Here is a 13785-nt window from a genome sequence, read left to right as displayed (position 1 = left end):
AAGAAGAGTGGTAATATATGTGCTGTCCTACCCACTATGCAGCAATATGCCCACCAGCCAGCCAATTGGAAGCCTTTCCCCCAACCCGGCCCAACTTCCCTCTTCTTACCTTGGCTTATTCTGAGGCAAGGCTTTCACATCAATTGCAAACATTTTGGAAACAAAGATAATAACTGGAGCAGTATCCTCACTTCCACATTTCATAAAAGCTAAATAAACAGGAAGCAAAATGTCACTGCTTTTCTCATAATCAAAAGCCTAGACTTTTGTGAACAGCAACTACATTTAGAATACAGCATCATCTAAACATGCAACTCTTTACATCTGTGATAAAAATTCCACTATAGAGTTTGTAAGAAATGAACAGTGAAGAGAGCAAGAGTTGGAAGACAGAAAAAGCAGCAGAGCTGAAGGGTGGGAACCAAGTGTCTCTTCCCAGATGCACAGCTGGTGACAGGGCTTGGCTACCCACGACTAACCCAAGTCACTATTTCTCTATAGCCAAGAGTAAAGTACCCCTCCCAGGATCAAACATCAATAATAGAGTTTCATAAATTATTTTCTATTCCTTATAAATGGCAAGTTAATGTATAAAATAGACAAAATAATGTGTCATCAGGGCTGGAGAGATAGCTCAGAAGTTAAGAGCACTGACTACTCTTCCAGAGGATCGGAGTTCAATTCTCAGTCCCCACATGTCAGCTCAAGTGATCTGTAACTCTAGCCTCCCACTTCTGACATCAGGCAAGCATGTGGTACGCTGACATACACACAGGCAAAATATTCATATGCAAATAATAATGATGATAAAATTTAAAAACAATGTTATCAGGACAGTAACAATCAGAAATAAAGATACAGTGCTATAAAAAAAGTCAGTTCTCTAAGTATATAAAGTTTAACACAATTCTATATTAACAAATGTCACTACCTCGGAGATTCTAATCTTTCTCATAATCTACAACAGAGGCATAAAATCACTGGTTATCAGTTTTTAGAAAACACATTATTTCAAATCAAAATAATTTCTACAAAGAATGCAACATTAAAAAAAAAAATCAAACAAGTTGGTGGTACATGCCTTTAATCCCAGCACTAGAGAGGCAGAGGCAGGTATCCCTGAGTTTGATGCCAGTCTGGTCTACAGAGTAAGTTCCACGACAGCCAAGGCTACACAGAGAAAGCTCATCACAAAACAAAAACAACAAAAATCAAACAAAGAAACTATGGAAAGCAAGAACTGCAGAGTTTTGCATATGTTAATCTCATCACTCCTACTGCAGCAAAAGAACACAAAATCAAGAGCAGATGAGCAATAATGGATGCTTGGCTTGGAGAAACAGGTGGAGCTGCTGAGCAGTAGCTGGGTTCTGGATATATGTTAAAGGAGGACTCCGAAGTATTTGCTAATAGAGTAAAGGGATGTGAAGTCAGTAAGTACCACAGATGACTCCAGGGTCTTTGGATTCAGTATATGAAAGGGTGGACATAGCTTGAATTACAACAGAAGAGTTGGGAGAAGGAGGGTTGGGAGGCCATGGTGTGTCAAATTTGCAATGTTTCTGAAGCAGAGCAGAGCAGAAACAATGGTGGGTAAGCTATGCAAGTCTAGTGAATCTGGAGTTCACAAGGCACCTATGTATGCAAATCCAGATGGGAAAATTATCAGGACATAGCTGCCATTCAGAAGGTCAAGTGAGCTTCTGCACCAAGAGTGATTACAGATAAAATGAGGTATGTGATTGAGATCTTATGTGTGATGTACAAAGTCAAAAAGCCAGGGACAAAGTGGCATAGAAAATATCAGCACCTGGAAGTCGGAGAAACCCATATTCCAAGAAGGAAGAAGGAATCAACTATGTCAAATGCTAGTGACATAGCTGGTCTGCTGAGGATGGGAAACGGGACATCAGAGTAACAGAGTCCATCGTAGGCCCCACTAGAGAAGTTTGTGGATTGGGGCTGTAGAGAGGACACATTTCAGTATAATAAGAACTGGAGACAATGAACACAGGCAGATAAGTCACAGTGCCCACAGAACTGGAACGCTAGCATCCCTCAGCTGAGGAGTGTGTGCAGCAGCTCCTCGGCATCAGTAATCCTAGGAACCACTCTTCCAGCCCCTAGGAGACAGCACGGCAGTGACTTCATAGTGTAGAACACATGCTTGGCTGTTTAGGAAGACAGAGTAAAGTGGAAGCATACAATGAGATCAGAAGAGCATGAAGGAAGGAGTCTACATCAGTGGCTGCCACCTGGAGGGCTTAGCAATATGCTCTACAGAAAGGGAAACTTTGGGGAGCGGAACAAAAGCTGGTCATGTGGTCAATTCTAAAGGTGGTTATTTGTGGAAATCAATGTGACAAACTGGCCTTTCTGAAAATTAACATTCAGCAAATAGGGCAGCCTGGGCTGAGGAGAGTCATTAGTGTAGGACACTGCAGTGTGGCCACCTTCCCTCACCTGCTTTCAGGGCTTGGGTTTCCAGTGGAAGAGACTCAAACGTCTGCGATCCTGTGCATAACAGTTTCTCCACTCGCTCAGCTGTCATGTCAAGGGGACTGGGCAGTTTCCGACACACCATAGCTGAGGCCTGGCGTTAAGGTTCTATACTTTCAGTGCAGAGTGACTCTATGGAAATCGAGACAATCAGGCACATTTATACAGAATTGTCCAGGCTGTAGGACAACTCTGCTTTCTGACTCACGTGTCAAAATTTGCACATGCTTCCGAATGTCCAATGACTAGATATCTACTTTCAAAAGTACTAGAGAAAAGTTTTATTCTCATATACAGTAAATCTATTTTTATTATTCTATTTTTATTTTAGAGAATATTGTTTTAAAAGGAATCCTTATTAGAATTAATATTAACCAATATTAACACATTAAATTTTCTAATTATTTAGTACTGCTTCAAGGTAGAATACTGAGTGAAGAGAAAAGACTTACATTGGATCAGAATGGGTTATTTCTAGAAGGTAATTTTGTTGCCAATGAAATACTATTTTTCTCTTATTTTATAAACTCCATCTAATTAAAAACCACTAAGATAAAGGATACCGAGGACAGCGTGGGATATGGGGAGCCATTGGCTGCAAATGGCATTGATCTGGACTTTAGGGTCTGAATGGCGTGCTTCCCGGGCTCCAATTTTTAATCCTAAAGAAGTCACAATTTTATCAATTTTTTCTTTGTCCCTATGAGAAAGATCAGAGAGAAAAGGCATAAATAATTAGCTCAATTTTATTTGATACCTTTTTTTCCCCTGCATGTTGCTTTTTCAGAAGAGGCTAAAAATAAGTGAAGAGATCCTGGCAAGCAGTGGACTCCCCAAGCTCTACTGGAACACTCCTTCAGAACCTTGCAGAGTACCAGTTCACAAGTTACTGAAACAAGCCATGTCTACCAGGGAAGCCTTACAAATAAATGCTAATGTTCTGATTCTGCCCAGAGGATAATAAACTTACAAAGCCAGCTTTCTTTCCCACTTTACCAGGTAAACTTTTCCCAAGTTCCCAATCTGATCTTTCCAACCACAATTACTGGCTCTTTAAGCTCTGCTTTCACACAGCAAGGCCCAGTGCTCCTTTGCAGCCTCTGCTCTCCTCACCCCAGCAGGCCACAGCACACTGCTATTCCAGCCCTTCCTATCTCCCCTACTTGATCTGTACATGCTCCTTTAAACTGTTTCCAAGCCTACAACCAACTCATCTGGGAAGCTCTACACTCTGGTCACTGTGCTGGTCAACCTCAGTTATCTGAGAGACTCATCAGACTGGGAAACGGGCAAATGACCCCGCCCAAAGAAAAACAATTTTACAACAGTCTTACTTTTTCAAGACCGCATCATACAAACTCCATATATTTTCCAGGATCAACTGTACAAATAGAGGTTTCTTTCCTTTGACCTGCACAGAAGAACATATCAGCTTGTCAACTGTCAGTGTGGCTTACTTCTGCTTGGAATACTTATTCAATGATAAAGACAAAAGACATTCTCTAAACAGCCAGTAATTCATAAGCAATGAGCCACCATTCTCTTCCTCTAGGAGCCAGAGAGGTGCTGAAATAATGTGAATTATTTGGAAGCCAATCCTCAGGGGCTGCCCCACACTACCACCAAAAAACAAGAGAAAACACAACAACCCTCTCTCACACACACACACACACACACAAAACATCTGAGCTGCAAGCTGATGTCACTAAGTGTGTGGGGCTCTCTTCAAAGGCTTGGGTTTTCTATGTTCATGTTTCTTGTGTTCTTAAACATGAGAAACTGATCATAAGAACAGGACATTCTTATAACTGTAGACTTCATTTGTTCCATTGAGATAGGCATATATAGTATTAACAGCAATTAAACTGTGGGGAATTAAAAAGCACTTGCCACCAAGCTCGATGAGTTCAATCCTTGAAACTTACATGGTGAAAGGAGAAAACTGACTCCTTTAAGAAAAAGTTTTAGACAAGTCTATTTTTTAAAAACCAAACTACATAAAAAATTAATAGAGTGAACAGTGAGAACTTTGGGTCGTATAAATGCTGCTGCATTACCATGAGATGGAACATATATCAAATGCCTCCCTTCTGAAGCTCTATTGGCATTATTATTAGAAAATTAAGAGCCATTGCCTTAAATGTCCAGTTTAAAAAAAGTCATCAAAGGAAATTTATTTACAAAATGTGGAACTCATAGCTTTACTTACACATGAAAACACAAAAAATACTTGCAATGCCTAACCTTAGACCAATACAAAGTAAATGTGTCTTCAAAGTGCCCAGGATCTAAGATCTACAAAACTCAGAAGCCAGACAGCTTTCTATTCATTTACTGTAATTTTAGAGACAGAGTATCATTATTTCTCAGCTGGCCTTAAAGGTAGGACCTGACCCTCCCAAGTAGCTGGGACCGTACACACACATAACTGTACTCACAGCTTGCTCGCTGTATTTAAAAGGTGAAGCTCTACAGAAATAATGCTTGAACATAAGACTCATATACCATTTACATCCTGTGCCATATAAAGCCCTTCAGCAATTCATCTGCATAAACCAGGGCTGAGTTGCTTCTACTAGAGCTGGTACAGTAGAAGTTTTCTATGGCCCAAAATCAAAAGTAACTTAGACCATACTACCTGATCGACTTTCATAATCTTCTTAGCCTTCATATTTATGTAATAATCTCCCCACAAGGTTTTCAAAAGAACTTCCTTCTTGATGCCAATTTTTTGACTATAGATTCTTGCAAAGTGCTCGATTCTGAAAGAAAATCAACAGAACATGTTATAGCAGTAACAATGATTACAGCTAACACTTCACTGTTTCTTTCCCATGTACCATTTAGAATGCTATATACCACTACTGACCTAGTATTTTTAACTGTCCTACAAACTTTTCTCATCTTATAGAAAAGATTAATGATACAAAGACATTACACAGGTAGTAAGTGAGACTGGGATTCAAACACAAGCACTGTGACACTGCGGTCTGTGTCACTGTCCAACATTCTATACACTGATAAGAATTACAATCTAGGCTGTGGCTCCTTTCCTAATTTTGCATGTCTGAAATTTGAGAAAAAGTGCAGAGGCCAAGGAAGCAGAGGTGCCAGCTGTCCATCACAACTCCATTAATTACAGAGATGACTTTTGGTCTTCACTGCTTTAAGTGTTGTTATTCACAAGGGAAATTACTCCAGAGACACAATCTGCCAAAACTAGAGATGTAGCATCCTGGACTAGCAGAGGCATAAACATGTACTCTAATCTAGAGAGGCCAGCTAACACCAGTTCCAACTTAAAGAAGAGCCAATGAGCACCAAGGTAGAGGACATTCTGTGGTTAAAGGTCTAGAAACTGTGTTCCTGTAGAAAACAGTACTTTTTATTGTGTTGAGAGTACTAGCTTCTTAGAAAATGCCTGCTCAGGAACAAGACAAAACGCTGTTCCCTGCCAAGTCCTTCAACCTGACACTGAGAGCTTAAACAAATGCAGGAAAAAAGGCTTACAACCATAGAGATGAGAAAGGCAAAACCATTTTTGTTTGATGGTGACATGGCCATCCGTGTAGAAAAATTCAAAGGACCAGAACGATTGCCAATGGGGCTATGGAGCAACTAAAGAAAGATTGCAGACAGCCCAGTTGCCAGTAGGCTCAGCAAAGAAGACAGAGAGATGGCAACTAAGTCTATCCAAAACAATGGCACCATGAAATGCAGACGTGGATGTAGAACAATAGTAACTCCATTCATTACTGGTGTAAATGCAAAACAGTACAGCCACTTTGGAAGACAGTATGGTGGCTTCTTAAATGTCTAAACACTCTCACATGATGCAGCTATGTATTTAAGTATTCACATAAACTGAAAGCATATGTCCATAGAAAATATGCACATAGATATTTATAGCAGTTCAATTCACAATTTTAAAAATTGAAGTAAGCAAGCAAAGTGTTCTTTAAGGAAGTCAACAGACAAATTGTTGAACAACCAGAGGAGGGAATATGACTCAGCACAAAGTGAAATGAGCTATCACACCACAAAACTACATAGAGACAACATATATGCTTTATGCTAACTGAATGAGGCCAACTTGCAAGAGCTATATACCACTGACTTTACTATATGGCATTTTAGAAAATTCTAAACTATGTGAAAATTGAAATACCAGTGGAATGAGAGAGGCAGAAATGAATAGATTGGGCTATTATGTAAACTGCATTTTCTATTTGATCCAACAGTTTATTTATTTAGCAGAGACTTTCTTTGTGTGTGTTTAAGTTTTCAAAAAGGTTAATTTCTCTGTAATCTATATTATTGTTTATTATTATTAATTTCTGGAGAAGTCAGACAATTCTATATGGTATGATGATGCAGGGCACAGAACTAAAAATCACCTCCAGAAGGATCCTGGGCGTCAAAGATATGTCAGTGTGTATTTGCCAATCACAATAAATAAATCAGTGAAGGAGAATGGTCATAGTAAATTTATGAATGGATGAGAGTATTGGTGAAACTTGTACTTTCTTATCAATTTTGTTGCAACCCCAAATCTGCAGTATTTTTAAAAAGAGAGAAGGAAGAACCAGAAGAGGAGGTGGAGGAAAGTGAAAAGGAGGAGGAAAATGAAGAGGAGGAGGAAGAAGAAGTGAAAACTGAGAAGAAAGAAGAGAGGGAAGAATAGGGAAGAGGAAGAGGAGGAGGAGAAAGCGCAGACCTGCCGTTTTCTTCACTGAGGAAGGAATCCAAAGACAGCATACTACAGTCATTTCTTTACAGCTAGGGAGGTTTTCCTGAAAAGCACTTGTTAATGTTAAACAAGTTAAGTGATATTACTAAGAAACTGTAGGAGCTGAAGTCAACAATTACAGCAGGAATGAGAAATGCTTAGGTCATCAGGCAGAGGCAAAAAAAAAAAAAAAAAAAGAAAGAAAAAAAAAAGCAGAATACAGCCTGCTGAAAACAAATAGCAATGGACCCTTCTCACTGAGGACAAAGAGAAAGAAAAATACCCAGAGATGGAGACTCAAATTAGCTACACCTGCTGATGTTCTGAAGCTGGTCTCAAGAACCCCTTACTTTCTCTGTAATTTGCTACAGTTTAAACTTCATTCTCAACTTGATCAAATAGTTACTTTGAAGTTTTCTTTATATTTTTTAATTTCCCCAAACTTTAGTTTCTATAACATTTATATCATTTTTATGTTTTGCTTTTGTGAAATAGAAAACTCTTCTCTCTTCAAGATATTACCTCCTCCCAAAGCCCTGGAAAGTTCTGCATCTTTCCATTGGGAGATTGCTGGCAGAGTGCGGCTGTCTCTCCCCTAAGGAATGGAATTCCCTGGAGAAATCAGGATGGAGACTGTGCTCAGGAAGTGAGGCTTCCAAGACTGATTCTGGAGCTGCCTACAGGTCTGCAAGTCTCAGTGGAGGTCAGCAGCCTGCATGCATAACTACAAAGTCACAGAGAGTGTCTCGAAGTGTGGGTCTAAATAAGCTTTGTCTCATAACCAGGGAAGCAGAGAGAAGACCTGGCTCCTTTTCCCTATCAGTGCAGTGAGCAGGCAGGCCAGGCGGAGCTTCTCGGTGGGGGTCAGCCCTGCATCTGCAGGAAGGGCAGGAGAACTCCCAGGCACCATCTTTTCCTGTGCACATTTGACTAACACATTCCAGTACAACCTTCAGTATTTGAACTCTGTTCATTGTGTTTTAACAACAGTATCTTTCATGTGGCAAGCTTCTGGATGCTTTTTTCCTCCTCTTAATGAAGAATTTTATGTATTTGTCACACCTGTTTAGATGAGGAAGATTTCTAGGTAATTTTTAAAAACTTTTATCTGCTTTTATTTTATACTGAATTTATTCCCGTGCTGTAAGTTTTCGTTTCTTCAGGGGTATCTTTTACTTTGGTGCAACCTCCTCTTCTGGCTTTGGAATAATCTATTCCTTTTCAGTAAGGATCACTTCCACATGGCAGGGAAGCGCAGATGTGGGTTAACCCAGTTCTGAGCCCTGTGAGTCAGTCTGCACATCTTAGGTGCTCTGTTCACTGGATATATTCAGTGACTAGAGAATCTACATCTAAGCCCTTACGTTCAGCATTACTTTCTGCAGTGGTAAGCATGTGCAGCAAAAATTCGGCACTCTCTTTTGGCCACTAAGCCAGCCTGTGTTCAGTCCCATTGCTTGGCCTGGGAATGCCTACTGACTCCACCATTACAGCCCCATGGAACACATGACTTCTTTAAAGTGATATCTTTCAGACACTTGGTGGTTTTTCAGATATGCACACCCTTGATGACCTGGGCAGTTTCATCAGGGTTCTTAAAGTAAACATGAAGATTTGAACCTCTGGATTTGCATGATTTTGCGAGTCATCTTTACAGGTCACCTCAGGCTGCATATAGGCAAAGAAAGATCCAGGAAGGTTTTTACTTCATGTTTTTTTATTTTAAAATGTTAACTGTGTTACCCAAATCAAGTCATATTTTCTATTTTATATTAATGTCATATAAATGCCACATTTTAAATTCTAAAGGTGGTAAAGATTTTCATATACTCTCCATCAGAACTACAAATTATAAGCTATTTGTCTTGCTGCTCAGCCCGCCATCTTGAAAGCGTTCCAAGTTCAGCAGTTGAGAACAGGCATGAGTTCCATCCATCTATATATCTGACCTTGTCTAGCACAGAGAATACTGACTAGTCATACTTAAAAATGGAGAAATCTGAACGGGATATAGAAGTTACCCTTATTCTCTCTACTAATCCTTCTCCACTCAGAGCAAAATTCCTCCAATTTGTAAGACTCAGACTCAAATGAAGATAAAAGATGAAATTATGAAAATCGTTATTATGGACAAGCCCTCCACCTTGTGGTTCTCTAGAAGACTGCTCATAAACTAGCACAACAGGCTGAGCTGGTAATGTAACTAATGTACCATTTTCCTTTCCTTTCTTTTCTTTAGATAGTGTTTGGCTAGAATTTATGTTGACCCAGAACTCACTATGCAGCTACCTCATACTCCCTTGCCTCAGCCTGAGGAAGTGCTGGGTTATAGGTATGACCCACTATGCCTAGCTGTGGTACTTTTTAAATTAGAAAAAAAAAATTTAGAAATTTTAGCCTTTATTTCTCACAATGGGACACGAAGCTAATGGGGAAACGTTCATTCTCTCTGTACACTCGTGCCTACATTTATTTAGGTTTGCCATAACCTTTTAGGCACAAATAGAATAAGGTACTTACAATCTGTAATTTATTAAAAAATGGCCCTTGTATGCACATAGTCAGGTTTAGGTCTCTATCCCACAGGGAAGATCTAAGAGAAATACCATGTGGGTGGGGGGAACCACATGACCCAGTAAGGTTGTTTTATGTACTAACACAACTACATACATAGGAATTTTCCCTAAGACCTTTTATGTTCAGCCTTAGTCAAAGCATGGATGCACTTAATATGCTGGGTAAAGTTACCTTCAGACTGTGTGTGTGTATGATATAAGTGAATACTGGATTGATATTTTATGTACAGGTAAATATTAAAAAAAAAAAGAACCAAATTATGAAACACTTCTGGTTCTAAGTATTTCAGATAAGGACGACTCAAACTTTAATGTGTACAACAATTAACATTAGCATCTAGAAAATTATGTTGGGTAAAAACTACATCTTAAAAGGCTACAAGTTATTTGGCTTGATTTCTGTAGTATATTGTTTTGATTCAATTTTTCTAACATTCTTAAAATAGCAAATTACAGCAATGAAGAACATTAATGGTTTCAGTGGTTATTCAGGGTTTGGGGGAGAAAGTAGATTGTGACTACACAGAGTATCAAATGGAAGCTTCATGATGACAAATGTTCTCTAGCGTGACCATGTCCATGTTACTGTCCTAAGTGTAACACTGTATTTCTATGCTTTATAACATAAGCATGGGGCATGGCAGGGCACAAGATAACTGTATATATTATTATGGTATAACAGTATAAAATTACAATTATAACAAACAGAGTAAGCACCAATGGTCTATAATCACAAAGAGACGGAGAAGCAGAATGACTTACCCAAAGCCCCAGCCATCTATGGCACTGGTAAATACCACATTGCCCTGCTCTGGCGAGAAGTACAGCTGCGAGTCGTCCACGTCCTCCAAGCCTGCACTCCAGTCATACACTTGCTCTCCTTGTTCAGAATGTGGCTTCGCCTGGGAGTCTGTCTCTCTCTCTGCTCTTTCTTCTAGGACTTTAGAAGTAAAAAGAGTTCCTGTAAGTGCGTTAATCTAGGAGAGATGGTGAAATGGCAAAGTGTCATTCATATGCTAGGACACATATGGGCGGGAACACACCTTTACTAAGGCTAGAAACCATAGTCAGAGTTTGAGTTCCCTGTAGGCAACATAATACACAATTTACACATATTAAACTATCCTTTCAAATTCCAACAAATCTGAGGCTTAGAAAAGGCTTCTGAAAGGCCATTTGTGTGGATTAATCCTGTGGAGTGTCACTAAAAACTCATCCTATTCAAATCCCTGAACGTCTCAATCCTTCTCCTATTTCCCATCCCAGCTGTTAAGTCCCCAGTGTCTAATCTTCAAAGAAGCAATCTTAGTTCCTATCCCAGAGAGAAAAATGAAGCCTACTACTCAGAATTCCTACAGATTCCCCATGCCCTGCTTACATCTGCAAAGACTGCTGTCTCTTCTCTTGCCACTCATCGTGGCGAGCGTTCTCCTCAGTGTTTTTGCAGCACATCTTATTTGTGCAGGAAGCTGGTTCAGGCAGCCATTCCCTCTCAGTGCCCCACATTTGTCTTCCCTCCCTTTAGCAAAGAAATGTATCTATCCTGATCTTGAAGTTCAAATTCCTCTGTCCGACACAGGCCTCACTAAAATGCAAGGCCTATGTTGTTTTTTTTCTGCCAGGTCCCATTTCTTCTCACTTCTTATCATGACCTCTCAATTCTTCAGTGATCACAACCAATTTCCTGATGGAAACACTGCCCATACATTCTCTAGGCTTCGCAACATTGCGAATTCGTTTTGTCTCCTTAAACACTCATCCTCTAACTTTCACCTTGGCAAACACTATAGTTCCTCCATCTTCAGGTCTCACTGTGAGACTGTCTTTTCCTTTCTGGCTTAGACTAGGCTGTGAAATCACACAGGGGTACATAGTTGATCTCTAATCTCAACTGTGTGTCTCACTCACTCCACTGGGAACTCTTAGAAATCAAAGCTTCTGGTGTGTCTATTGTTCATACTTATCATCCCTAACTGGGCATTTGCCACTACATACATCTACATATATCTACGGAAATGTCTGCTAAATAAAGAAATCAATGCCTAAAAAGTTTTCATCTAAAAATAAGTAACATAATATCATATAGCCTCTTGATATCATTTCACTTAAGAACCAAATACAAAGTTTTAAAGACAAGAGCCTCTGGTCAAAGCCTGACATAGACAGGTTCTAGAATACAGAAGCAACTCCCAAGAGCACACTGCTCTGTCCCCTCTTCACAGTATGGTGACTCCAATAGACAGGAATTATATCTAATAAGCTTCCAAATCAGTGTATTTTCCCTAATACCACCTCATATTCAACACTTTCTTACAACTTTTCAGCCCATTTTTTAAAGTACTAAAGAATACAATACCTGTTCTAAAATATTCTTGAGGTGAGAATAGGCCTCTTGTGGGGTGAATTTTAGTTCCACTATCAAGCGGTCTATCTTATTAATCACTAAAACAGGGCGGATGTTTTCAAGCCAGGCTTGTCGAAGAACTGCCTGTGTCTGATAAAAACAAAGCAAAAAACCCACATGATCTGCACATAATAAGAAAGTCTCAAGTAATAACACATTCTCAGGCTACATTATAACCTAGACTAAACTATGCAGACACATATGTTCACCAGGCAATCTATATACAGACACACCCAGACATCCAGATACAGACAAGACACACACACACACACACACACACACACACACATACACGATTATAAAACAAACACCTACCAATCTAGCATATAGGTCAGAAGTACAACAGTCCCAGAAGCCCCTGCTCATCTCCCTGATCAAAAGGTCTTCCATGTGCCCACTATTCTGCTATCCTAAAGTTAGGTGTCTTCATCCATTCTGTTAGATACTCCAGACTCTGCACAGAATAAGGCTCTGCATCTCAAGCTGAGACACCTGTGGCCCCAGGGGAACATACACAAGGGAGGCAGGATAATCAGAGCACATCTTCCTGTAACATTAAATCTTTTCTATTTAAATACGTTCTATTTAAATACGTTATATTATTCCCTTTTTAAAAGAATAATATAAGGAAGCATTAAAAGACAACATATATACTAAGGAGAATTCAAAACTGACTTTAAAGATGGGTATTTGTTTGGTTTTTAAAGATGAAATGCAGGTTTTTAAAAAAAATGTTTAAAGAAATGAACTAGACTTTCTGAGTTTTAATACCACAAGAGCTACACATTGACTCTGGCCAAATTCTTCCAACTTCTGTGAGACTAGAAACACTGGATTAAGGATGTAGAATAGTAGGGGAATCCTAAAGTAGAAAGGATGTATGTTTATGTGCACACTGAGACTCCAGTAGAGAAGAATTACTGTGTTTCGGGGAAAACTATACTGTATGACCCCTCTCAAACCCAACATTCCCCAGCTTTTGACAAGTCCCTCTTCTAAGATGACACCACAGTCACATCTGTCAAAGTGTGGCCATCATTTGACCTTATGATCTCTTTAAGACTCTGGTAATAAACTTCATTCCAGCCAGGAACACTGACAGATGTGAAATATAAAACCCACTGTCTGTCAGCAGCACAGCAATCAAGTGTGTGCTCTTTCTACATGCTCTATAAGGCATTTGTGGATCCCAGCTCTTACCTGTGGACAGACCCCCTCCACAGCATCCACCACAATAATGCAGCCATCGCAGATTCGAACTGCTGTTGATACTTCTGAGGAGAAGTCTACATGTCCAGGAGAGTCTATCAGATTAATCAAGTACTCCTCATTACCTAAAATAAAATTTGAAGAAGATACATTTACAGCTGTGCAGTCAAGCAATCCTTCTAAGACAAGACCAAACAGCTATCATTCCAATGTTACCACTGAACATGTAGAATCTGACAGCATCTAGGTCATTACTGTATTAAGAGCTTAGTATATGCCTGGTACTGTGGAAAAGACTTTTAATGCACCAAATACATACAGGATTATTAAACTATCCCTATGAGATAAATATCTCTATTCTCCTTTTA

The 13785-nt window shown here is 39.5% G+C and overlaps 1 protein-coding gene across 2 annotated transcripts in view; it reads right to left on the bottom strand.

The window, feature by feature from the left end:
• The window catches only part of Efl1 (elongation factor like GTPase 1), a 116850-nt gene that overhangs the window by 83336 nt on the left and 19729 nt on the right, over positions 1–13785 (bottom strand). For both annotated transcript variants that reach the window (XM_034503308.2, XM_034503318.2), the window contains exons 5-12: positions 13409–13542; positions 12161–12298; positions 10567–10781; positions 5138–5261; positions 3834–3910; positions 3063–3199; positions 2464–2586; positions 110–209 (exon numbers count right to left, since the gene is read on the bottom strand). In XM_034503308.2, coding sequence (XP_034359199.1) covers positions 110–209; positions 2464–2586; positions 3063–3199; positions 3834–3910; positions 5138–5261; positions 10567–10781; positions 12161–12298; positions 13409–13542 — 1048 coding nt within the window. The remainder of the gene's footprint in view (positions 1–109; positions 210–2463; positions 2587–3062; positions 3200–3833; positions 3911–5137; positions 5262–10566; positions 10782–12160; positions 12299–13408; positions 13543–13785) is intronic.

The sequence above is a fragment of the Arvicanthis niloticus genome, chromosome 1 (genome assembly GCF_011762505.2).
Source record: "Arvicanthis niloticus isolate mArvNil1 chromosome 1, mArvNil1.pat.X, whole genome shotgun sequence".
NCBI lineage: Eukaryota > Metazoa > Chordata > Mammalia > Rodentia > Muridae > Arvicanthis > Arvicanthis niloticus.
The sequence above is the reverse complement of the archived record's forward strand: the minus strand, read 5'-3'. Positions and strand labels throughout refer to the sequence as shown.